This window comes from Phodopus roborovskii, unplaced genomic scaffold (genome assembly GCF_943737965.1).
Source record: "Phodopus roborovskii unplaced genomic scaffold, PHOROB, whole genome shotgun sequence".
NCBI classification, from domain to species: domain Eukaryota; kingdom Metazoa; phylum Chordata; class Mammalia; order Rodentia; family Cricetidae; genus Phodopus; species Phodopus roborovskii.
Window position 1 is genome coordinate 2,876,986 of NW_026126541.1, and position 27,265 is coordinate 2,904,250.

The 27,265-nt window shown below is 47.6% G+C and overlaps 1 protein-coding gene across 1 annotated transcript in view; it reads left to right on the plus strand.

Annotated features, from left to right (window-relative positions):
• The window catches only part of Gfra1 (GDNF family receptor alpha 1), a 205,118-nt gene that overhangs the window by 171,588 nt on the left and 6,265 nt on the right, over positions 1-27,265 (plus strand). Inside the window, exons 6-8 of the mRNA XM_051199904.1 lie at positions 1,190-1,299; positions 4,056-4,190; positions 7,905-8,086. Of these exons, the coding sequence (XP_051055861.1) occupies positions 1,190-1,299; positions 4,056-4,190; positions 7,905-8,086 (427 nt within the window). The remainder of the gene's footprint in view (positions 1-1,189; positions 1,300-4,055; positions 4,191-7,904; positions 8,087-27,265) is intronic.

The window sequence follows — 27,265 nt, forward strand, 5'->3', positions numbered from 1 at the left end:
AACAGGACTGTTCTCTGCCGAGATGGCCTCACAGGAGGCTACTTCTTATTCAGGATTTCCCCAACAATATCCCTTCGAAGAGCCTGAAACAGCCCCATGCCAAAAATTAGCCCTCTATGTCCCCATACCAGTGAGTCCGGGGCTTCTGAATCTCCACAGTCAGGGCTTCCTGGTGAGTGTGCAAGCCTCTGGAGAGTTCTGGGAATGCTAAAAGCCACATCCTGGCTGAGGGATCCTGCAAACGAGGCCAGCCACGGGCCTGCCCCTGCCGTGCCTCACCCTCCCCTCTTGACTTCCCTGTCACTCTCAGAAAAACCAGCTCTTTCCTGGCATGGGGCTGGGGACAGCATGGGACTGGAGTGGGGATAAGGAAAGACTCAAGAGACAGAGACATGCATTTTTCAAGGCTCTAGGAATTATGGGAGCAGATGGGCTGTAGGATCTCATTTTGATGCCAGGAACATGTTTCTGTATAAAGTAAATATTTTCCCACTGTGGATCTCCGGTGAGCGTGTGGAGAAGCATATTTCCTAAAGATGCAAATAAGTCTAGTCAGAAATAAATATTGAATGGAAACTTCAAAGCCTTTAGATTTCTCTAGTTATAGGCCCTGAAGATTTCTGTCCAAACAAGCAGAGACACACAGGTAGTTGAAGGCTTGGGGAGGGGCAGGTGGAAGGTTGAATAAAGAAAGGGTATGCCCATATTTTAGGGTTCTCTCTCTCTCTCTCTGGGGGATGCGGGGTGAGGGAGAAAGCAAGGGAGCACAGAAAGTCATATTGACAAAGGAATTACTGTTACATCTGTCCAAACGATGATATTTTCTGTCTTCATATATATTTTGTGTTTGTCATAGACACACATTATACCTTATGTATTTATGAGCTATGGAGGTGACATTTCAACACATGTGCATATGCAGTGTCTAATGATTTGGCTAGTTGGCATGTTCATTACGCCAGAGATGTATCACATCTTTGTACTGCGAACATCCAAAATCTTCTCTACTAACCGTTTTGAAGTCACAACTAAGTGTCAGCAGCCACAGGTGCTTCCTGAGCTGAGAGCCTTAGGAAGTTGATCCTCTGACCAGCCACACCCTGAGCCTGTTACCAGCATCTTCCTGCACCCTCCCCTCACTCCAGAGGCCTGGGGTATTTTCAGCACGCCCCCCCCCTTTCTGTTGCAGATCTCGCCTCGCAGATTTCTTTACCAACTGCCAGCCAGAGTCAAGGTCTGTTAGCAGCTGTCTTAAGGAGAACTATGCAGACTGCCTCCTGGCCTACTCAGGACTGATTGGTAAGACCGGGGATTACAGAGCTGTCTATTGCAGGCTTCGATGTCTGCACAAGAGACAACTTCCCAGTAGCCTCTGTACTGGAGTTTGAAGATAGCTGGGAGGGAGGGAGGGAGGGAACAGGATTGTTGGGCATGAGGGAGGGGGTTAAGGGGGAGGGAGGGAGGGATAAGGGGGAGGGGGGAAGGGAACAGTGCCGGAGAAAGGAATTGGGGTAACTATAGAGCAGGAAGGCTACATATTCTGAAGGGGGTTGGGACAACTGGAGCAGGGGATCCACAGTCATGGGGGAAGAAAGCACTTCAGGCACTGTCAATCAAATCAAGGAAAGGTAGAAAGCAGGAGCTTGGAAGTCGGGAGCTGCTTCCGGGAAAATGGATTCCTCAGCATGGCGGAGCTTCCCGCCATTATTGTTCTAGATCATTTGACTCCTGGCGTACAGGAGATTGTTGAAAGCTAATCTCCCCCCCCCCCCCCCCCCCGTAAACAACTGTTCGAAAGTAGAAACAGTGTTTTCCAGTTTGGGAGTCCTGTAGTGCTAGGAGAGCCATATTCTCAGTATTCTAGAGAATAGTGAGATTAAACAAGCCAGGAAGAGGCTGACTCACATCCGGGGTAAATAGTGCTGGCAGGAAGAAAGGCAGGTGTCCCATGTATTGGGGACAGCTGAAGCTTCTCTGTCAGGGTTCCATCACAGTTGGCATTTGAGACGTAACGTTGAAGGCTGTGGAGGGTGAGAGAAATCACAGCTGTCATACGGCCCTGGCTGAGCGGCATCTCACTCCTAGGGTCCATGCCAGTCAGGTCCTACACATCACCAGCGGGGACTCCCTCTCACCTAGAACGACAGCACAGGCTAACCTTACTGTCAGAAGAGCCTTTGGCTTAAGTGAGTGTACAGTGCAAAGTGACTTCCAGTTCTGGACACCCCAGCCACTCCCAACTTTTTGCGAGGACCCCTGTGCTCCCTAGTGTAACCCTTTAATACTCTCACAGTTCCTCCGGGAATATACCAGCAAGTGTACGTGCCCTCCTTAAGTTAGAACTGTAGAAACAAACATATTCATGCCCTCCTTAACGAAGGTCCTAGTCTCTACCTGGGATTGCATATACAATGATGGAATTGCAGAAATAACAAAAGCAATTAAGGCGTAACCACTGTTTAGAAAGGAAAACTAAAGCCAGAGATGCTCCCAGAAGACAGTTAAGTCTCTGCAGATGTAATCACTGTTAGTACTTCAGTCTGTGTCCTTCCAGGAGTTCATGCTCGTTAACTCCCCTGTGAGCCGCCAAGGAGAGTGACTGCCAGCGTGTCTGTGAGATCATTCCCAGGCTTGGCAAAGCCTTCCATGTCTCAGGATGATGAAATGGAAGGAGCAAATGGTAGATGGAGTGTGTTGTGCAGGCCAAGAACTGTTTCTCTCCCAGTCTGGGTCTCTGCTACACGGTTTCCCGAGGAGGCGGTGGCGCCTGACTTCTGCCTCTCCCACATGTCAGGGCTCCCTTGTAGCATCTCGGGTCAATGGCTCTGACTTCCTCATTCTGTTCCCAGTGTCTGGTGAGTTAGACCTCCCTGTATGATGCAGATTAAATTCTCATGCGGATAATGAGATTCAAGTTCAGAAAAAGTAAGACCAGTAGGGCAAAGACAATACATCCTTGACGCCTTGACCCCAGAAGAGCATCCCAAATCTATTCTGCTTATAGCCAGACTCATCCTCTGGATTGCTGACCGATTTCTTCTTCCTTCCACAAAAGCAACTAAAAACAGAAAGTACTTGGCGTCCATGGGCATCGCCTGGTGTGAGCCACCCAGGAGAAGACATTTGGGTTGTATTAAATATGAATGCATTGTACATTTCCCCCAGTGGAGAACTCGCCAGAAAAGCTACAGTCATAAGCAGGAAGGTCCCACACAGCATTTCTGTGGGAACTGCTGTGGATCCTAGACCATACCTCAGGAGGCCTTGACTGGAGAAACTACACTGGCTTTTTCTCCCTATTCTTCTTTTCTTTTATTCTTCTTTTTAAATTGTATTTCCTGTAGCTAAGGATGCCGGTTCTCCTGCCTCTACCTCCCAAGTGTGCTGAGATTACAGGTGTGCGCCACCAAGCCTGGCTTTATGTGATTCTGGGGAATGACCTACAGGCTGGCTGGACAAGAGCTCTGCCCGCTGAGCTATACCTGCAGCCCTGTCTCCATGTCTTTCACACCTTGGATGAGTTTATTTAAATCAGTGGAGAATCTGGGAAAGGACGCCTTTTATGTACATCTGTAGACACTCAGGATGTGGGGACCTTATGGGAGGCATCTATACTCCTTCCCTGGCCATTTGCCCCAGAGGAAACTGGATTAAAAGCCTTAAGAGAATTCTTAAACTGTGTGCACCCAGTACTATTTATGAAGATTAATGGCATTTTCAAGAAAATGCAAGGGATTTGGCAACTCATGCATTCTGAGTTAATTCTCGCCTTCTCCATGACATCCATACCATTTGTGCGGGAAGAAAATACCCTAAATACAGCCCAAGGAGTTTGCTTTTAATTTTTAAAGTAAATGCATAAATTATTTTATGTGCTCAAGATAAATTGCCAAGAAAATGCGCCGCTTAACGTAATTTCCCACCCGGCAAACACGGCGTCTGTAATTAGCCGTGGCGTTACCACCCTCAAGCCAACAACATTTGTTTCTTTTTAGGCCGCAGAAAAGTCCATGTCAACGTGGAAAGACAGCATGCCTTGTCTTCTTCTCTTCCAGGCACAGTCATGACCCCCAACTACATAGACTCCAGCAGCCTCAGTGTGGCCCCATGGTGTGACTGCACCAACAGTGGCAATGACTTGGATGAGTGCTTGAAGTTCCTGAATTTTTTTAAGGACAACACGTGTCTCAGTGAGTTCTCAAAAAACAAGGAGCATGCATGCATTCGCGTTGTCCTCTTTGAGTGACAGATCTCTCTGTTATGTCCCTCCCTCTCTCCCTCCCCTTTCCCGAGGGATGGCGGTGACTCTTGCTTATTTTGGCACGCTCAGTGACACAGCGGGGAGCCACACAGGTGATGAGCTGGGTGATGCTGAGACTGCTCCCAAAGGCCTATGCGGACAAGATATCCAAATTACCGGGGGTGACTTGAGTGGGAGAGAATACTTCTACCCACAGATCAAATTTCCATCTTGGCAGCCCGCACAGAGTTCATTCCCGGGTTCTGAAAACCTTGCTGGAATGTACAATGTGAAAAGCTCAAACAAAATGGACAGGACAGGCCTCCAAGGACTCTGCAGGGAAAATCAGAATGTTGACACCAGCAGTCCCTTGCGTTGTCAGGGCTGGCTCTGAGCAGAAGCCATGGATCTATCTTGATGGGGGAGTCTGGCCATGCCACAGGGTCACTCAGGATGCGGGTTATCGTGAGAGCTGAGCTGAGCTCTTGTGAACAGGATGCTTGTGTTTAAGAACAGGCTAGTTACTATTGTGGTACTCTCTAGGCAGTTTAGATCATGCTTCACAAAGAGATAGGGATGTGCGGATGTGAACCCTGGGCATCACCAACAGGACTTCAAAAGCAGAGCACCAGGTCTCTTGGGCACACAGCTCCATGGTGGGTGGGCATGCTCTGGACCGCTCTGCAGCTGAGACACACACAATGCATATTGTAAGGAGTATTGTAAGGCGTATTGTTTTTCTGCCTGCTGCCGGTCTTGTCCCGCCACCGCGCCAGCCCCAGTTAACACACCGAGACTCTGTATTTGATATAATTCTGTTGGCCCGTTACTAGTTTCTTATCGGCTAGCTCTGTTTTAATTATTAACCCATTTCTGTTGATCTATGTATTTTCACGTGGCTTCCTTACCGGGGAGTGGGGCAGGCGTCTGGTCTCCCCAGTCTCTCCATCTTGACTCCTCTTTCCTCCTTGTCTCCTAGTCCCTCCTATCTTCCTTTCCTATTGGCCAACAGTGCTTTATTCATTAACCAGTATGAGAAACATATTTACATAATGGCATCTCCCATCAGAGTATAGAGTCCATGCGGTTTCATTCTCTATACTCCACACAAGGCACGCGAGAACCCTAGGAGACATGGGTGTCATATGCACGTGACAGCTGAGGAGAAGAGGTAGTGTTCTTACCGACCCAGAGTGGCGGAGGTAACAATCTACAGCTTCGATCCTTGTGCATCCCCCTGGCTCCAGAAGACCTTGTTCATGGCTGGTATTGAAGGAACTATTACTACAGATGTAACCCTGAACATCTGGGGCATGGTCTGACTTCTTAAAAGAGGCGTCAAGATTCAGCCACGCCCCTGGAGAACTCTTGACAAGTTCTGTACAAAGTTATATGATTATTGGCTTTTGAAGAATTAGCTGGTGATTTGTCAGCTATTTGGAGAAAATTTCTCCAGCATTTCGCTGAAATTTCCTCATCACCTCCTCCATGAAAAAGTAAAGTTCAACTTGCTTAGTAGGTGCAGCTGCAGTGCCTGAGGTTGGTTCTCCTAAAAATAAAGTCATCTTGTGAGTTCTTAGGTAGCATTCAGACCTACAAAATGTGCCATGTGTGTGGAGGCATTCCCTGAGACATCGGGTGTCCAAGCATGTTACGATTGGGCCTCTTGTTCGGGATTCATTCGTGTTATGCATTATTATTCTTTCCACTTCTTGTGCTCTTCTGGTTGAACACAAGTTTAAGCAAAAATAAAGCAATGGAAAATGTGTTCCTCCGAGAGAAGATGAAGTTGCCCCTCGTTGGCGACATTTTGGTGAAGTGGAGGCTAGTCTTTTACATAAGACTGACTTTTACATAAAGACAAATGCCAAAGGCAGCCAGCAGCTGTCATAATCGTTCCATTTATCCTGGTTTGGATGGGACACAGGGCTGCAAATGCAGTCTCTTACAGAAGGGCTTGACCTAGAAGCTGTTGCACTCTCCGGATGGGGCTCATACCTAGAGGCTTCATTGCACCTCCCTCCAGTTAAGCCAGACTTCCCTCAGATCTCCCTACCATCAACACAACTGTGATCGGTTGTTTGTGTAATGTGGGAGTGGGAAGTGGCCATCCTCACACCAGTTCATGGCAGACGGATGTGAAGAGGGACACAGGACTTGTGTACAGAAAGCAGAAGCGTCCTCTTGGGGGCCTCCCTGGGCCACTTGATCTAAACACCAGCTGCTTTTCTGCAGGCTGCCCTTGCCTCAGCCTTTGCCATCACTTGTGTGTGGAAGCTGTTGCTTTTCTGCCTTCCTGCTCTGAAGCTCTGCTTGTGGGTGTGGCTTCGGTCTTCTGTTGCTGCCATCCCTGGAATTTAGTAGTTAGATCAGTAGCGTTTCAGTGAATGAGAGGACAGAAGGCCACACTCCTAGGAAAGCAAGGGTGGTCTTCACAAACGACAGCCCTCTCTTGACTCTCTGTGTCTAACAAGGGAGAGCAGAGGGCTGTGTTGTTCGTGTCCCGAGGTCACTTAGGGAACCTGATCTGCAGGCTCACCCTCCTACATGTTCTATGTCCCTCTTAAACCACAGGACCTACTAAAACTACGAGCTGCGTTTGTATTATTTGGAGGCTGTCTGTTGCAGAGCCCCCAAAATGAGAGTCATAGAAAGCAAGCTTTCAGTTTTGCTAAACTTGAAGGACAACACTTTTGAAGCAAAATGTCACTTCTAAGAGGAAGATTAGGCTTCAGTTACTCTGTCTCGTATATCAGAAACTGCCAAGTAAGCGTCATGTATTAGCAGTCTGCACGTTCAGGTCCCAAATGAAGGAGTTTGATTTCTTATACAATGAATATGAACAAAAAAAAAAAAAAAAATCCTAAATCCAGGGCAAATCCCCCAAAGACCTGATTAAAAACTGTTTTTTATTCATTTTGGGAAGGGAACAACACACAACCAATTTACACTTGCCATAAAAACAGTCTAATCCCATGAAATTATAATAAGCTTTGAAAGTTTCACGTTTCAAACTTTTCATTTAGACAGGGCTGTGCCTATCTAATTATGCAGATCCTCTTTGGAAGACTGGAAGCAGAAAGGAGAGAAATAATCACACCGAAATTTTCTCTAGATATCGATGAGGTTTAAGGTACATTCTTCTTCTAAGGAAGCAGGCTGCATTTTGCTGCCAAGTGAGTGTTAGAGTAGCATCAGCTTCAAGGTAAAGAGAGAGATGCTAGTTAATTTCCATCCAGGATAGAGTTCCCATACGGCACAGGTATTTATTTTTCCTTGGGAAAAAAAAAATCTGTGGCTAAGATGCGACCTCTGAGTTTGAGGATGTGTTTTAAAGGGCTCATGATAAAGACTTGCTTTGTTTATGATTAGTAAGTGTCTCACTCAGTGTTTAATAAGTGCATCCATTTTTGAGCACCTGATCCAAGAGATTGGGTCTCAGAACCAATCAGGTGATTGGGTAGATGGGTGGCTGGGAGGATGGGGATATGGGGATGGGTGGATGGGCGGATGATGGGTGGGGAGGTGGAAGAGTGGACAGGTTTGTTCTGAGACACCCAGTGCTATAACCAGAATTCTGCTCAGGCCTCTTTGGCTGTTTTCATCCTGCATGTTATGCTTGCTCCTTGCCTCTGAAATGGGATTTTACTATGTTTTCCTGCAGAAAATGCAATTCAAGCCTTCGGCAATGGCTCAGATGTGACCATGTGGCAGCCAGCCCTGCCAGTACAGACCACCACTGCCACTACTACCACCGCCTTCCGGGTCAAGAACAAGCCCGCAGGGCCGGCAGGGTCTGAGAATGAAATCCCCACACACGTTCTGCCGCCTTGTGCAAATCTGCAGGTGAGAGGTGGGTGGGGTGGCTTCTGGGAGAAAGCGTGCTCAGCGCCACTCAGGCTCCAGTCATTTCTCAAAAGGATCTTTGCATGTGCACATGCATGTGCACATGTGTTCATGTGCACGATAGGGAGCCCATGTGCGTTTGTGAGGGAGTCAGAGTGCAACCACAGTGTCCGCCTTCTTCCGTGCTGTGAGAGCCAGGCTCCTTACGAGCTTTGGGGATTGCCTCTGCTCCCTGTCTGGTTGTAAGAGTGCTGGCATTGCAGATCCAAGCCACCATGTCGTGTCTGGCTTTACATGCGTTCTGGGGATCTGAACTCAGGTCTTCATGCAGGTGTGGTGAGTACCTCACCTACTGAGCCGCCTCTCCAGCCCAGATGGTATCTGGGAGTTGCATTTTAAACACTGTAAGAGGCGATTGTGACGTCTCACAGAGTGAAGAAAAAGACGGACTGTGGAACTGACTGCCAGCTCCTGAAGATGCGACTTTGGTCAAGGCTCTATAAAATGAGGAGTCTGGGCAGATACACTACTAGTAAATTTTGTGGGGGAGGGGGTGTTAGTGTAGAGTTTTGTTGGCTCTAGGTATCTTCTGTGTTCTTGATAAACAACAGCATTATCAAAGAGAGAGTGTTTTCTTGGCTTGTCGCCGCCACAGCCATTCAAACAACGTGCAATCAGAGGCAGTATTACTAGCTGTTATGTAGAGTCCCAGGGAGGTTAGTAATTTACAAGGCAACACCAAACGCTGTTCCGGAGTAAGAGAAGATGCCACGGCGCCATGAAAAACCACGTGTGTGCACAGAGTATAGTGAGAATGGCCAAGAAACTTCTTGAACTGACCCAGGTGTGTTTGAGTTGAAGCAGGGTATAAACACAGCGTTTTCCCATCTCTGGTCAGAGGGCATACTGGATCTGTGGCTTTGTTGAGTTGTCATGGTAGTGAGTATTCAACTGTCAGCAAGACGTTAGTGATTTGGAGGTTTGCCTGGGCTCTTTACGCTTAGACGCCTTGGGTGCTCTTGTGGTGGTTGATGGGGAAGGGCAGTTAGTTACTGTGACATGGTGATCCAGTTCTTGCATCTGAGGACACAGGCTTCTGGAAAATCACGTTTCTATTCACGTCTGCAGAGCTGGTGGGTCACAGAGGCAGTGCTGGGAATCCAAGCACATCATCTGTCCACAGTTGTTCCTATATGCCGAGGGAGAGGTAACCACACGGTGACCGGGGAAATGGGTGGTTCGCCTATTTGCTGTTGTTTTGATTGTTATAGGGTCTCATGTGACACCTACGGACCTTGAACTTGCTATGTACATAAAGGGGGCTTATAGACACGTGCCACCATGTCTAGTGCATTCAGAGCTGAGGGTGGAACCCAGGGCTTCTTCGAGTGTGTTACTTTCAAGCCGCTGTGATGGGACCCCGCTCTTAGCATAAGAGTGTCTCTCCCTTTCCACCTCCCTGGCAAGGGTCAGCCCCTCTGGACCATTCTCAGTTCTTACAAATGCTGTCTTCACCCACACGTACCGTGCTCTCTAGAGCGTGTTAGGCAGGGTTTCCACCTAATCTGTATGGCACTACCTCTGAGTGCTCTTCATCTGAGTGCTGGCCTCTGTCACCTAGGTCTTCTGGGTCCCTCACTCCCACACACGGTGTCAGACATGTTCACTCACGCCAGACAGCAGGGAGAAATCAGATTACACAGCTCAAGAGCAAGCCCGGTGCTCTTGGGCTCTCAGAACCACTTCCTAAGCACTTACCATCTTCAGATCCCCCCCTCTGCAGAGTATCTGAGCCAGGAGGCCGTGCAGGCAATGGTCAGAGGCAGCTACTGCTCCGTTCTGCAGCAGGGCCCTGAGTCTGAAAGAGGAAGCGATGTGTTGAGTCTCCCGGGCTGGTGGAGGTGTATCTAACATCAGGAATGACAAGGTCTGTTTCTGGCCAGGGCTCCGTGCCTGTTTGCTCCCTTTGTGCTGTACAACACAGCCAGCCTTTGCTCTCTGTACCTCCCACCCTCAGAGTCCAGCCAGATGAAGGATAAGACCTTGTCATCACAGCCTGACAAGGTGGGCCAGGCATGCTTTCTGGTCGGTAAGGAAGGGAGCTTGTGCTTCAACAAAATCTGCAGCATTCTGTACACATTTAGATACACAGAGGGTGACTCAGGTGCCACCTACAGTCCATCAGTAAGTTTCCTCGGACTCAGAAGCTGCGTAGACCTTAACATTCAAAATCAGAAACAGAAATTCATTCCTCAGTGAACACAGGCTAGTAGGCAGGCTGCACCTTTCCCACAGTTTGAAGAAGGTCACATGGGGTAAGTAGGTGACATCTCAGATTGGAAACCATGGCCTTCCAGGTTCCCTCTTCCCGTGAGTGGAGAAGACTCTTTTAGCTGCAAAACGTGTCCCCTGCTTCTCCAGTCCTTTCCTTGTTGCTAATTCCAGCTCCTGACTTGGGTTCTTGTGGTGCACATCTCAAGTCCAGCACAGATGTGCCCAGCCAACCCTTCCTACCGGGAGGGCTCTGTGGTACCGCTGTGTAGTTGCCCTGGCAACGCTGAGCACACCTGAGCAGCATTCCCCCTGAGCAGCATTCCCCCAGAAACCATTCCTTTCCAGTCCCCATGTTAGCATAAATACAAGAACAAAGGTAAAATTCAAGTGTGATGTCTACCTCGGGGTTGCCTCTGTTGACTTCTCAGGGGTTTCACAGAGCCTGTATTTACAGCTGAGATGTAAGATGAGGGTGTTAGCACGTTCGTGCTAACTCTTGAAGCCTCATCTTCCTCGTCCAGGGTTCGTGAGTATTGCCTAGCTGCTGGGCAGTGATCATCATCATGACAGATCCTTAGTCAGCTGATCACCTGACCCATCTGTTAGACGGGGTCTGGGGCGTGCTAAGGAGCGCTGATGGCAGACAGAAATGGCAGATGGATAGTAGTGCATTTCATGCTTTGGAATGTCACCGCTCGCTCCCCTTCCCCCTCAGAGCACCCCTGCGGGGCTCACATTGCAGGCACACTTTCTTTTCACGGAAGAGACAATTGAGAGGACAGTGACTTCACCTCCACAACCAGTGTCTGGGGCAGGCTCGCCCCAAGGGCAGGGTGTCGTGGCTCCTGGACAACGGTGTCTTTCTGCGTTAGGAGTGGTCAGTGAGAGGACACAGAGGGCGGGGAGGAAGGAAGGGGAGGCTGCCCTAGTTCCTGCTGAAGTTCATTCCAGGAATGAAACAACGGCAAATCTAAAGTTCACCCTTCACTCATTCCTACTCCTGTCTTCAGGTCCAGGACACGGGGGGCAGAAAGTTCTGTAGCTCGATGACCTCGTTAGGGCAGCCTACATGAAGAAGGGGGTGAAGGCTAATCTGAGGTCACAGATTGGGGCTAGAGACAGTGACAAGTGAGTGGCCTTCACCCTGAGGACATGGTCCCTCTGGCTGATTTAGGGCTGAGCTCAGTGCAGGGCTCCCAGGAGGCACATTCTCCTCAGATAACTGCCTTCCCTTCGTGCCTGCCTGGCTGCACATGAATTACCATTTGCCTGGGGGAGTGGGGGAGGGGGAGGGGGTGGGGGAGAGGGATGGGGGGAGGGTCCTGGAAATATCTTCGAATAGTGTTTGTCCCTGCTGCCCTGAGTCATGACTCAGAATTAGAACTTACTTAAACCAACTGGGGATCCACTGGTACCAGATCTTGAGACAGTCAAAGACCTAGGCAGCCTTAAAGATCAACTCCTTAGAGATGCACCCTCTTGTAATATTTTTAAATACACAATAACATGGAAAGACTCTGTGGGACTGGAGAATCTGCCTTAACATTTGAGATAGACTCCCCTTTGAAGGAAAGGAAAAGAGTAAACATACTTTTTTTCAAAAGTCTGCCTAGAACCAACAGCAGGTCTGCATGGGGGGGATGGGCGGCTCTGGGCCTGGTGATCATGGGCTCATGGGTCGCTGCTGCGGAAGGCTCTACTTTAAAAAAAAATTTTGATTGATTAGTATAAAATGTCAAGGAGATGTCCAAGTGCTGGCCCCCTGAGGTGATAAAATACTGGGTTTGGGGTAACCCACCAAGCTCCCGTGGCAGGATTAATTGGCAGCCTAGTAATAACAAGCGTCACGCAAGCTGTGCTATTGTTAGCCTATCCCTCTGACTTGTATGAAATGGTCACACAAGAAACAAAGAAACCTTAATAATTCTACAAATTACTTCATCATCTGTGCACTTGAGTGGCCTGGCAGCTGGAAGTTCTTTGAGTATTTAAACCAAAAGAGTGTACTTGTCGCTTATTTAAAGTAAACATCTCTGGGGATGTAAATGGATATTGGAAAGTGTTTGGAATCACTGTGCCCTCTTATGACCAGCGCCTCCCTCCCCAACCCGGTGAAGACCCCTTGATGGCAGTACCCAAAGACCTCTAGGATCTAAATCTAACTACAGTAGAATTATGTTGGGTGTCTGTAGGGGAGAGGGTCCCAAGCCTGCTAAAATCTATACCCTATTTACTTTTGGGAAGAAGAGTCTCACTTTGTACTCCAGAGTGACCTTAAATTTGTGTCAGCCTGCTTACCTCGAGTGCTGGGATTTTAGAGAAGAGTTACTACACCTTCATCAGGTCCTATATGTGATAGTGTATGTGTGTGTGCAGTTTCGTGTGCAGGCTTGTTGTGAGTGCAAGTGAACATGTTTGAGTGTGCACATGTAGGGCAGAGGTCAGTCTCCAGTGTTATTCTAGACAGGGGACGACGCTTTACCTAGAACTTGTGGTTAGGTTTGGCTGGTTGGTCGGTGGACCCCAGTGGATATTGGTCTGTGGTGCTGGGATGACAAGCATGTGGCTGCTTATATGTAAGAACGCTCTGGTGGCCAAACTCAGGTCCATGGTGTTTGCATGGCTTGAGTTTCACTCACTGAGTTACCTCCCTAGAAAACAAGGTTTGGTTTGGTCTGAATTTTCTCCTGGGGTTGGTTGACTCCTTAGTGATGGTAGATTAGTGGGCTGATGCTACTACAGGATAGCCACTGCAGCCTTCAGACTGGGCAGTGATGCAGTGGTCCAGAGAGGACCTCATCAGCACAGATCTAGCAGGATGGCTGGAGAACTGTGGGGCAGTTGACCTCTGTTAGAGTGAACAGTGCAAGCCACCAAGTTAGCTTGCTGTGAGCCAAGTGAGTGTCAGACAGAAGGCCATCAAGTATTCACCCCAGGTGTGGGTCTCCGCTGCTCATCCTTGAGATCCTTGAGACAGATTCTAGAAGGAACCAGCAGAGTGGCTGTCTGAGGAGAGATATGTTAGTCCTCTGGGCTAATTTTTGTAAGAGAGATTCCTGTCCAAATCATCAATGCAGAGCTGGCTCCCTGCTGCCCCTGCACCCTGATGTGGGTATCCTCAGTGGTCTCTGACTGTCAGAGCTCATCAGCACCGCGTGGCTCTCAGCAGGAACACTCAGCTCTCTCTGTGTGTGCCCGAGGGGAGGAAGGTACACGGAAAGGCTGTGAAATCACCACATCTGAATCTAGGTCTACGCTTCTGGTCTCCCCTCATGGTTTGGACTCATTTCCTTCTATTCCAAAGGCAGGGTCTAACGGCACTGCAGGCTGGACTCTGACAGACGTCACCTAGGAGTCTCAGATGGCTCAGAGCCATGGAGGGAAGACAGTGCACTTAGCTCTTCCCTGTTATGCTTGAGAATATTGAATATGATCTATATTTAGAAAAGGTCCCCCTCCCTCTTCCTCTCCGGTACCTTATGGGACCCAAATGGAGTCCATTTGTTCCAGATAGGGCCTGACCATTCCTGAACTGATGTTTGAAACTTCACAGCAGGAAGGTGATTATCCAAAGCTGCTAAATACCTGGGGCTCTGCTGGTTGTGACCAAGTGCAAATTTTTAAGTGTTGAGTTTTCAAAGGAAAGCTGCCAATGGGTGTGCTGTAAATCATTTGTGCCGGCAGACTGACCCCATTATGTCAGCTAATCCTGGAAATACAGGAGGTAAATTTAAATCTTCGAGCATGAAGCACTTAATCAATATTCTAAATGTTTTTCTTGCAATTTATGCTTGCAGAGCAATGGGGTGCTCTGGCGTCCCGTTAATCTTCTAATGGTGAAGAGACACTCTTGAGAGAGGCCAGGGTGGTAGGGTTTGCTGGAGATGTCTAGTGCAAAGACAGCTCCTAGAGCAGAGGGGAGGGGGCTCCTTTCTACCCCAGGTCTGTCTGGGGGCAGGGTGTTCAGACCTTCGAATTTACCTGCTTCGCCCTTCCCAAGAGGCTAGAGTAGACCCCAGGTTCTTCTCATGCCTTCCTTTTGAGTACACTGGACACCTTAGGCATTAGCTTACTAGGAAGAGTCAGCCCCATGGAGTTAGGTGGGCCTGAGCAAGAGTACTGGCTACCGTTTCAATAATACTTTGTGATGAAGTATGTTCATTAACTTCTCTGGATTTCTGCAGCCAAACCCAACCAATGATTTGAGTTTCTTGTATTGATGAAGGAACAGTACACAAGGCCAGCCAACCCCCTGGCACTTGGCGAGTGGCAGCTTCCTGTCGTGATGTATGCAGTGCCTTGGAGACATCTTGGGAATGTTCAAGCTGCAAAGGAGAAGGTTCCAAGGATGCAGGAGGAGGCAGCAATGGGGGAAAAAGCATGTTGAAACTCCCTAGGTTTCATTTGTTTTTTAACTTTGTTAGAGGATTTGAACTAAGTGTCAGTAGACAGTCCCTACCAAGGGGTAGGATGTTCTTTGGACTCCAGGCCAAGAAGGATTAGAAACCCAAGGCAGAAAGAAAGGTCCAGGTCTTTCTTGACACTAGGAGGCTCCAGATTCCATCTTGGTACCTACATAAGTCTCTCCAGAGCTCTGTCCTAACAGCCTGCTCCTCAGTAGAGTCAGATCCCATCGAGCCTGGGCACAAGAACAAGGTCTGTCTGCCAAGGGCCTCGATGCACTTCTAAGCAATGTCAATATGGGGAACAGGTAACATAATTGTTAGCAACAAATGCTCTTCATTACAGAAAAGATGGTGTCTGAGAACCAGTCCCGCCTCTCAGGTTTCACAGCCCAGGACTGGAGCTGTTCACATATTTATACATCACTGGTTATAGTCTTGGAGAACGGCTTATATTTATAAACTCATTTACAAAAAGTCATCCATCACAAGCTCTTAATAAATAGCACACGTGAAATCATGGGTTCAATTTAGTGATGCATGCTTTTAATCCCAACTCTGTCGAGGCAGAAACAAGACAGTCTTTGGGGACTACTGGTCAACCATCCTAGCCTACGTGGTGAGCTCTAGACTAGTGAGGGACATTGTCTCAAAGAGAAAGCAGAAGGCTGCTTGACAAACAAAACCCAAGCTAACTTCTCTCCTGCACATAAATAATGCATACGAGTTTATCTTTACACACATATGCGACCCACGCATGCTCCCCTCACACACATGCATGCACATGTACACACACATAAAATTCGAGAGACCCCAAGAACAATTATAGAGATAACTTGAATCACTTCATTCTGTTGTGGTTTGGTGTTAATAGTAAAGTATATACAACACTCTCCATTAATAAGCCCAGAGTAGCTCATGAGGTCAGTGCCGTTACTCTCTCCATTTTCTCTTTCTTTCTTTCCTTTTTTTTTTTTTTTATAAAGATGAGACCTAAGAAGCAGATAGCCTTAGTTGGGAAAGGAGATACAGTAAATTGACATCTTCTTTATGCATTCAAAATGCCTGTCCCATATTACCTAAATCAGAAGACTTTAAACATTTCATTTCCCACCAGCATTATTCATCACTATAGATTAAATCAGTTCCTAAATTCTTGTTGAATATCTGACAGATTGAAGTGTCAGAATGGCTCATAAACTAGCATAAAGAAAAGTAATGGTGACTGTTCTGATGCCAGCTGGTGTACCACAACACAACTCAATCTTGACGCTACCACCAAGAGCTAGTGTCAGGCCATAGGTCCCATCCAGGCTGGCCTCTCAGCAGATGTCAGCTGCACTCCTGGGCTCTGCTCTTGTATGCAGTCTGAGCAGCTAGTTGCAGATTCAGGCATCTGCAGGAAGCTTCATGCCCTAGAATGACTCGTGGAACTCAGCAAATTGCTACACTTAATAGCTTTGTTATAAAGGATTCAAATCAGGGCAGTCAAATGAAGGCACAAATGCTATAAGACCAGAGTGGGCTTTGGTCAGGGATTTCTCCTGACAGCCTCCCCCGGTGAACTAAGTGCAATTTATTACCTTTTGTAACACGAATGTATTTACCAGGCAAAAGGCTGGCAACTCAGTGGTTGATGTTTCTATTGGAGTTGCATTAAGTAGGCATAGGAACAGAATCATTGGCCCCACAATGACTGGACATAATAATCTTTAGCCCTCCCCAGATAGTATCTGAAAGACAGGTCACTTTGACCTTCCCTGACTCAAAGCCTAAACCCTAGAACCCAAGGTTGGGTTTATTGGCTAACAAATAAAGCACTGCTAGCCAATAGGAAAGCAAGATAGGCGGGACTAGGAGACAAGGAGGAGAGAGAAAGAGTAGGGAGGGGTCGACATGGAGGACAGAGAGAGGGCAGAACTCTGGACCCTCTCTCTGTTAACAGGAGACCACGTGGAAACACTTAGATTAATAGAAATGGGTTAATATTTAAGACAGAGCTAGCCAATAAGAAATGCTAGTAACTGGCCAACAGATTTATATCTCATATAATGTCTCTATGTGTTATCTGGGGCAGGCAGAAAAACTGTCAAAGAATTCCAAGGGTTTAGAGGTTATCGTTCAGAAATAAGGAAAAAAGCCAATCAAATACTTTTGTAGGAAAACATACCATGTCAGAGTTGATTGTTTAAAATGTGGTGGCAGTCTTAGAGACATGCTGCCAAAGGTGTTGAAAATGTTGCTGTCCTATAGCCATGGAAACCAGGGCAAGTTACCTTCTTACCCTGACTGCCCCAGCTTCTTTACTAGTGATATGGGCGAGAGGGTAGAAGAGCCTCCTGAGGTATTAGTAGGATCCCTTGTATCCTGTCTCTACAGCTTGCTTGGAGCTGTGAGGACTTCAGGATTTAAATTGTGCAAGTTTTTATTTGTAATAAGTGGCTAGAGGGAGCCTGCCAACACTAAGAAATACTTGACTGCCTTCACCCCACCCTTACTAAAATGAACTGCTCCCAGGGGCCAGGCGTTGCTTTCAGTTCCGATTCCCAGGGGGTTTCTGGTCTTGGTGACCTGTGCAGCTTTGTACATGTAGACTTAATATAGACAGGAAGAGATGAGACCATGTCACAGCTCCAAAGTCCCATACTTGATAGGAAATCAGTATCTCTCCTGGCATCCTTTGCTGGACATGAGTTGTACCTCTCTAGGGCAATCTGAGGGATTTCAATCAAGATTATTCAGGACAGTTCTCCTGGGTCAGGCTTTCTCGGGGTTCTACTCTTGGTAATTTGGTCTGAATAATTGTCATGAGGGATGTCCTGGGCATTGTGGGGTATCGAGTATCATTCCAAAAGCACCTTTCCCCCATCATGACAACATAAAGTGTCCCCAGACTTGCCAAGTACCCACCCCTTTCGGGATAAACCTAACCTTTCTGAAGACTGCCTCAAAATGCCCTCACCTTCCTTCTTATGTGGTAAGGTTCCTAGAGAGATGCCAGAGAAGACTGGTGTATTGGAACGAGCCCTCCCTTGTGGCATAGGCAAGAGTTAAACGGGCGGGGGCTGCGGCTGCTGCTGGCCTTAGTGTAGGAGAGATGTAACAATGGTACAGACCAGCTTGGACCAACAGAAATTAACTGTCCACCGTTCAGAGGGAGGCAGATTGGGTCTCTTGCTCAGTCTTCATGAGAAAGGCATTAAGTTCCATCTTGGGGCTGTGTCCTCAGGACCTCGTCAGTGTAACCGCTTCCCAGACCCCTTTCCTCTTGCTGCTACCGCATGATGTGTCCGGGTTACAACACAAGAACTGGAGAGGAAATACCTCAGTCAGTCCCTATCCCTGCCCAAACCATACATTTGGGGCTTTAACTTGCCCCAAAACAGCATTGTGCCTCCAATTGGTGCCCGTCAGCGACACCATAGGTGATGCCAACTTAGGCTTGAGCTGGTGGCATTCACGGACACGCAGGTGTCCACAGCAATCTGGGGTGTCACTGTCAACTTCCTTCTAAGCAGTGCCTGTGGCCCTGTGGCACACTGTGAGTGCGTTTCAAAGGACTTTCGACTTAGGGCATAGTGGGTGACAGAGTTGGTACCAAACCGAAGTAGGGTTCCCCACAGGTGGACGGAAGGATGGGGGTTTCGGAAGGGTTGGGGTTAAAGGACAGGTTATAAGGCCTCCTGACAGAGTTGCTGAGGAGTCCTCAGTAAACTTCATAGTTCCTAAACACTAGAGGCCTTGGATTTAAGGCAGTAGCAGCAGCCTTGGGGACACACTGAATCAGTCGATGGCATCAATGTCTTTCTTTTGTGTTTGCTATGACATAAATACCTAGGGAGAAGCAACTTCAGAAGGGAAGGGTTTGTTCACAGGTGGAGGAGATACAGTCTGTCACAGAGAGGAAGCTGGGAACCGGAACAGGGGGATGTGATGAATGCTGGACCTCAGCTCACTTCCTGCTTGTTACTCATTCCAAAGCCCCAGCCCTTAGAATGGCGTTGCCCACAATTAGAGTGGATCTTCCCACCTCAGTTAAAAAGGGCCAGCCAAAGAAACACACCCTGTCCCTGAAACCAGAGCCAAAAGGCTGAAACAGACCAGTGAAAGAAACACACTTTGTCCCTGAAACCAGAGCCAAAGAAACACTCTGCCCCAGACCAGCTCAGCACAAAACCCAACCAATACCCGAGCACCAGCCAATGCCTGAGCATGCAACCCTTGTCCAAACTCAGGGATTGAAATCTGACCAGTTCCCAGCCTGGAAATCTTCACCCTGGAAAAACTCTGCCCCCAAGAAGCCCTATGTAAGCCCTGTACCTGTTCAGTTAAGAGCTGCCCTTTCCCACCCTGGCAGGGGCAACGGCCCTCCTGGATCTTTCCCTCCCAGTGACTCTCTTGAATGAGGTTCGGGTGAGACCTTTTCCCTAAATGGAGTTGAGCAGAGAAGTAACAACTTTCCGGAGTCAGAGCAGAACTGTAACAGCTTCGCTGGGGAAACCCTCCCCTGTGGGAGCAGAGTTGTTACATCGGAGTTGCCCTTTCCCTGTACACTGCTACACTTACAGCGATTTTGTGATACTCCTTGGCTCCTAACTGCCAGATTCCCTTTCCATCAGAGCAGCAGTGCTTACAGGTAATGCCTTCCCAGGCATGGCCAGGATCTTATATATCCAGGGATGTGTCCCCTATGGTACTCTGAGATACTGACAGTATTAACCAGTAGGTTTCCATCTGGGGTGGAGTCCACTATTTCTATGTAATGTCACCTGCCTTCTTATTTTTGTCCTGTTTTTAAAAAGAAGAAAAATGTCAGGTATATCTAGCATTTCCCTTACGCAATGTTCATGTGCTTGGGGTGAGTCTATTTCCCTGATTCGGGAGCTATGATGTGCTAAGAGAGACAAAAGCCTCCTATCCTGGCTACCATGACAGAGCTGTGGATCAAGTTGCCGGATGGTTCCAGGATGTCCGTGGTGTCTCCAGGTCCTCACAGCCTAGAGGCTGCCAGTGGGTGCCTTGGATTCCATCCTCCTCTTCCTGGGTGCCAGCAGAGAAACTCATGGGGAAACTGGATCCCAGAATTAGCCCTGGGAGGAAAAAGTCTGTCTTGAAGAACTGCCTGTAGAATGCATTTGGAGTTCTTGAACCAAGAGAGTGCTTGTATTCGGAACTCTAAATTGGGTGGTACTCCATTAAGGCTGCTGACAATCCAGAGACTCTAAATGCTTTCACGTGTGTGTGTGTGTGCAAACCTAAGTAGTAGAGGAAGCAAGCAGGCACTAATGAGCTCCCCCAAACAGGAACTGAATCTTGGGCCCAGGCTTCCTGGTAGGTACGTACATACACATACCCCCACTACATGCTAAATAGTGCCTGTGCAAATATTCAGTGACTGAGCAATTGGAATGAAGGAAGGAGGAAAGGAAAAGAAAATAGAAACTTTTAAGTCCTTACGGAAAGATGCTAAGGTCAAAATTGTTGTCGTCACAATCCTTTCCTTAACACGTGGGGTCCTAGTAAGAGCCACTGAGCAGCCTTTCACTCTGAGGCTCCAGTTCTGGTTGTTCCTGTGGTTGAAGGGACACCGAAGGAAGTACCTGCGGTAGAAGACAAGCTGTCCCAGCCAGCCTGCTGCCCCAGCCAGCCTGAAGATCAGGTGCTGGGTTGCCTCCGGGCAGCAGCTGTTACCAGATTGTGGGCTTGTAAAAACTTAATTCAGGTAACGATTTCTTTGTGATTGGCATGTTTGTCTTGTAGCAATCTTAGGTTCTGCATATTGTTAGAATACATAATGCTGTAATTTAAGAATATTTTATCAGCAGTAAGGGGTTTCTGTAATTCATTAAAAAGTTGTAATGTGCTTGAGCATCTTCAGCATGGTTGATAATACAGCATTTTATAGCTGGCTGTAAAATTTCAGATTACAGTATTTGCGATCGTGCAATTCTATTTTATGGTTTAATAATTGTTCAAATGAAGGAGAATGTAAAGTTCCTTAAAACCAATTTAATGACTTAGAAAAATAGCTTTTTATCACAATCTATTGCACACCTTTAATGAACCCAAATGTCCCCCTTTCAGCAAAGAGGCCAGTTTTTCTCAATGAGATATGTTCCCAATTTTTCTCACACGTAGTGTTAGTGCAGGTAACTCTGAGTTAACAATTTTTCTCTCCCCCACCCCCTTTATCCTTAATCTCTTGCAAATAGAATAAACCTGTTTGTCAAGCAAGCACAGAGAGAAGAACCAGCCAGGCCAGAAGCCTCAGCTGTGAGCTTGAGCGGGCAAGAACGCTCTCTCTTTTAGGTGTGTTTTCTTTTTCACAGGCGACTCCTGTATTGCAGGAGTCTCAACTCCCATTCCTGAACTGATAGTCTCTTATTAACACTCCCAAACAGCTTGTTCTTCACTGTGCTGTGAAGTGAGCAGCAAAAATGGGAGCCTTGCATTATAATAATTTAATTGTATGCTCTCGTTATGAAAGCGTTAGCCTATGGCATTGAGGAGAAAGCACCCGTCTCGTTTTGTCACTGAAACTGTAGTTCATGTATTTCTTTGAACTTGCCATGAGTGTGTCATTGGATAAATAGCATCAATATAATAAGTAACTATAGGCCAGATCACACAGGGCCTTGTGGGACACACCATGCAGGGGTTCAGTAGCAGGATCCATGAATACTGTATGACTGTTGGGATGACTATCTCGGGCCCAGACCCCTGTCTGTATGTTATAGACTCATCCGTACTTGCCAGGACACAGGGCTGCTTCCTCTCTGGGGTTCAATCCAGGGGCCTGGGGCAATAGCTCATGACCACTTGGTGTTATAATAGCTGTGCATACTGATCCCGTGGCCTGTGGAGAGTGCAGCCACACTTCCGTTCATTATCCTGCAGACTGAAGCGCCTTTTTAAATCTTACATGTGGGGAGTGGTTTGCCTGCGTGTGTACCTGTGCTCCATGAGCGCCCATGGAGATATACGCTCTCCTGGTGGTCACGTTTACAGATGGGTGTGAGCCTCCATGCCGGTTCGAGGAATCCAGCTCAGAACCTCTGCAAGAGCAGTGAGTACTTTTGTAACCACGGTGCTATCTCTCCAGTCTCTGAAACTCATTTTAAGCTAATTTCTCCTAAGCAACAGAGTGCAGCAGCAAGTGTTCCGAGGATTGGCAAGGAATCGTGCAAACATTAGGGAGATGGTTAGTTCTCCAAGGTGCTTTTGTAAGATAAAGAGGTGATGGTATGTTGGAGTATCCTCTGAGAAGATGAATCTGAAGGGGGCTGTGCTTTGTGTTACAGTGAAATTCAGAGTGCCCCACAGACTGAGACGAGAAATCTTTTGATCTTCTGGATCCTCGGATTTGTCATCTCTCCTGTGGGCTCACAGTGCCCCACTGCCTGGGAGGGTTGGGATAATTAAACGGATCAAAATCCCCCAGCTCCAGTGAGACTTCTCTATCACTGTTTTGTATTCCCGAGTGGCCCATTGTTGACCATGAGATAGGAAGGGCCTGTGCTGATGAGGCACTTGGGCTTTACGGAGTGGGCCTGCTCCCTTAGACATGGGCGCGGGTTCAAACCACTTGTTTGTGCCCGCCTGGTCACTGCATCTTCTCCTCAGCATTATTTAAAACCGCTTATCTCAAAAACTGAGACGGGATGTGAAGACCAGCCCCCACGTTACTACGTTCAGCACAGAGGCGCTCCTTTTCTACCCGGGGCCTGTGGTCAAGAGGACAGTGTGGCCAAGCCCATGAGAATTCAGCCTTGGACAACTGCTTCACCCAATTGCCGGGTAATAAACATGCTTAATAAAAAGGAATAGGATGCCTGCCCTGCCCTGGCTATAAATATGCTCTCTTGTTCCGGGTAACCTACGAGAATACCTCTGAGCACACTTAGATCACATACTATAAATAAATCCAATTTCTTGTATTCCCTCCTGACCTTTTATCCTTAGCACTTCTAACCAACTGCGCTTGCCGCAATAATGGGCTTCATGGTTTGAACTATGGGACGCGCTGTGGAGGAATCTGCTGTGAGCCTCTGCCTTCCCTCTCCATTGTCCTTCTCGTTTCAGCCCTTAGAGGAGACATATTACGGAGGGAGATATCGAAGGGGAAACTAGGAAGTTGGGCACTGGACATATGTTGAGGGAGTCTTCCCCACAAATGGTTTTTCTTCTGCCTGCCACTCAAGTACAGGGACCTCAGGGACACTGCAAGGCAGTTGCCTCCTAGATCCGTAAAAGAGCAGAAGTTACCGTTACCTACCCAGTCTACCTCTACCTGTGGCTGCTCACAGTAGCCATGTTTGCAGACATTGTTCCTGGTATTTGGGTTCAGGATTGCGAGGCTCCCTTTATGCTCTGTCCCTGCCCTAGTTAGCTCTGTCTGTGTTGACCGTGGGACCCTGTGCCTGAGTGAGTATGCTCATCTGTTGTCAACAGGAAGCAAGGTCTGTCTCTAAGGTTTGTTTCATGGGCAGAGCTGCTCCGAGCTGGGGCCAGTATTCAGGGATGCTGAGGTCTGAGAAAGTGTGTGTCTTCAGATTTCTGTGTGGCATTCCAGGCTGTAGCAAACGGCAAGTCTGTGTCCAACCTCTACAGAGAGGGTTGCCCACCCCCCACGAGTATGCTCAGCAGTTGCAGTTTGCATCAGTTTTTAGGGTACTTGGCTTTTCCTGTGTATTTTCTAGCATATTTTCTCTCTGCTAAATGCACAATTAAAAAAAAAACAACAAACTTTGATTTACCTTATCTATCTTTTATTTTTCAGCCCTAAGTATCACTGTCTTCTCAACAGAGAGAGGACAAAAGTGTCTTCCCACTTAGTCTTGAGACTGTAGATAATTTTTTTAATTAAAAAATGTTTCTATATAAAACCCCAGTTACCACCGTAAGTCATAAGACCATTATGGGTCTGCACTCAGCTGTACACAAAAGCACCAGAGACCGGGAGGCTTAATAAATACTATCTGCTGTGATGAGGGTTCGTGTCTGATGAGATGGGCTGCATATACTTCTCACCGAGGAGGACAGCTATGAATCTTTGCCATTGCTCTTGAGGATTTGCAGTACCAACTGCGTATGCTTAGAAAATAGATGTTTTGCTGCAGAGCTGTCCTTCCTCCTTGCCTTACACCATTGTTGCTGAATGTTTGCACCACAGAACACCCTCCCTCCCCTAGCAGACACCCCGAACAAAATATCTTTCACACATTGTTTAGCATCATTGTTAATTGGGCATAATTTTCTAAACTACCGCTCATAATTGCTTCTTGTCTGAATATTTTACTAATCAAGCAAGCTAACCATGAATGAAAACACACAGTTCTGTGGTGTATTTTGCAACCTGTGCTTGCCCCATCGTGGGGAAAAGCAAAACAGACTTGAGATAGTTGTGTGGAATTGAGAAGTCCAGCTCCAGAATGCTGGAGCTTCAGGCCACAGCCTACAGGCTGCTTTGCTCCATTCTGCCATTAGTGTTGAATTACAAGGGCAGGAGACGAGGGAGAGACCCGAGGGATGCCTTAGCTAATGGGGAGTGTTGACATGTCTTCCTGGATATATGTCTGTTTCATGTCTCTTTTGTGGCGTCCATTTTTAAAACCGTAAGGATGGTCGTGGACCACATCCCTGTCATAGAATGTAGATGGAAGCTAAATTAGCCTCAGAATTTGCATTTTCTATTATCCTGGTCTAATACTAATATCTTGTCTCAATCCAAGAGCAGCTGGAGACCAAAGCCAGGATAAGCAATGTCGGCAGCAAGTTTGAAAGAATTTCCTGGGGGGGGGGGGAGACAGATCAGTGGGCCACGTGCTTGACACTCAGCACGTCGGCCTAAATCTGGACCCTGATTTAAAAGAAAGAGGTCAGTGGCCTTTCTATGTAGCCTCATCAGTGGGGGCGAGGGTGTAGGGAGGCAGAGACTGGCCCAACCCCAGAGCTCTCTGGTCAACCCAGTCCAGCTGAACGGGCGATTTCCAGATTCAGTGAGAGACTGTTGTTAAAGAAAAGAACAGGTAGAAAGGGACTATACATAGTACACACATGCATTTCCAAACCTGTGTTCCCCTTAGCATACTTTACCAATCAAGCCAGTATCAGGACTGACTTCTAAACTATGGTAGAATCTGTCTTAACTGCCGTTCACTTAACTGTCTCAGAAGCCAACCTGTCCTTTCAGGGCCACGGTTGCGTGGGAGGCGTGAGGGTTACCAAATGCCCCAAGCTTGTTCCCCAGGCCCCCTCCCCCATCTCCCTGGTAGAAACAGAGGCTGCAAAGCTGAGTGCCTGCCCTCAGTTGTTTCTCAGGATGCTGCTTACAGAACTGAACTTCAGTAGCATGCAGATGAAGAGCAGCACGAAAAGGAGTGATTGATTTAAGGAAAAGATGAGAAAACGCAGATTCCTTCTTTCAAAAAATATTCCCGTGGATTAGCGAGGAACAAGATAATTATAAAAGTCTGCCTCCCAAATGGTAAGAAGGAGAAGGTGTTCTAGTTCCTCTGTGGGTGTTAAACAAACACTACCCCCGTTTTAAAGCACCTGAACATGGGGGCTGAGGCTGTGGTTTGGCTGGTAGGGTTGGTAGAGCTTGCGTGGCATTCGTGAACTATCCTACATTAGCCAGGCACGGTGCCTCGCACCCGTGACCTCTGTGCTCAAGAGGTAGAGGCAGAGGGATCAGAAGTTCAAGATTATCTTCAACTATAAAGCAAGTTTGAAGCCAGCTTGGGCTACTTGAGATCTGACTCTTATGGATGGAGATGGATGGATGGATGGATGGATGGATGGATGGATGGATGGATGGATGGATGGATGGATGGATGGATGGATGGATGACCAGGAATTAGTGACACACACCTTTAATCCCAGCACTTGGGAGGAAGAGGCAGGTGGATCTCTATGAGTTAGAGGCCAGCCTGGTCTACAGAGTGAGTTCCAGGACAGTCTCCAAATCTACACAGAGAAACCCTGTCTTGAAAAACCAAAAAGAAAAAGAGAACAGAGGAATTAATGAATGACTAGCTAAAAAGGAAAAAGAAAACTAAACAATGGGTATTCTGTAGCTGTCAGTTCATAAATGTAGCTTCTGTTAAACAAAAGCTAGAGAATTCTGTTCCATGGCCTTGACCCTTAAAAGGAAAAGAAAGTACCCTTGTTCAATATTCAGAATGGTATGTGTATGCACACATGAGTATGAACACACACACACACACACACACACACACACACACGGTTCTAGGTGGTTGTAAGCCATCTGGTGTGGGTTCTGAGAGCAGAACTAAGATCCTGTGCAAGGGCAGTATCTTCTCTTAGTTGGGGAGATGACCTGCTAGGCCCCAACTCCCCTTTTGTAAACAGTTGGACACATCTATCGTGTGTGAGTTTTCCATTGTTCTTTTCTCTGGTAGAGGAAGAGAGTTTCTGCTGTAGGTGTAGCAGGGACACAGGTCAACTCTGACTACAAGGGTGTCAGAATCTGAGGCCTTGTGGACTCCAGAGCTGGTCTCCATGTTGCTTTTAAGGCTGTGATGCGCCTGCAGTCTGACATTCTTTAGTTCGCTGGGATGCATTATTGGAAACCTCATCTAAGCACAGTCCTGCTGGGGTCCGAGTAAGAAAGTCACCTCTGCTGACTTTGCTCACCTGACCTTATGACCAGACACAGCCTGCCTCCCCCGGTCTTCAGGAACTGGGGCTGAGTGAGGACCAGGCCTTTCTTCCAGCGCGTCTCACAATGAGATCCTTTGACTGAGGCTCAAGCAATGCTGGGTTAATTCGTTCTGGGACTGGAGGAGGTCAAGGTGAGCTAAGTATGCAGTCTCCACGGTAGGAGCACTGAGCAGGACCTTGGTGAAGGCTTTCAAAGGACTCCAGGTGACCTGGGCTGTCCTGTCAGCTGGGAGGAAGTGTGGGTCCCTTCCCTGCTAAGCACAGGGAGCAAAAGACAAATGGCCAGACCCAAAGGCTCTGAGGAGGCCTTATTTATGTGTTCAATTGTGGTTTTTTTTTTTTTTTTTTTTTTTTTTCCATGCCAGCTTTACTGCGAATTATTCAGGCCAGTGGCTGGGAGCAGTCGTTACCAAGTTTGTAGGGAAGGTAAAGTTTGAAAATAGACAGTGGAGAGATGTTAGAAGGGCTGGCCAATGGCTTGTGACCAAACTGGCAATAAAAACCTCCTCTCCCAAAAGTCAGGAACAAAAGTCTATCAGGAGTGTGAAAGTGCTGCAGCTCACAGTTAGCTCAGATTCACCGGAAGGCTTGGTCCTGCTGTGTTTTCCTGCAAGTGCAGAAGTTAAATCTGGGCAGATGCGGGTCAGGGACACTGCAGACTTGTTACATAAAACATGCCAACAGCAACTGCGCATCACTGGTGACTCTAGTACCGTGTGAGAAACAGGGCTGTGTGGTAAGTTTCCCTTGGGATTAGGTACACACCCGTCTCCCTGTTTGGTCTCTCAAGAGAACATGAGACATGCATACTTAAGTG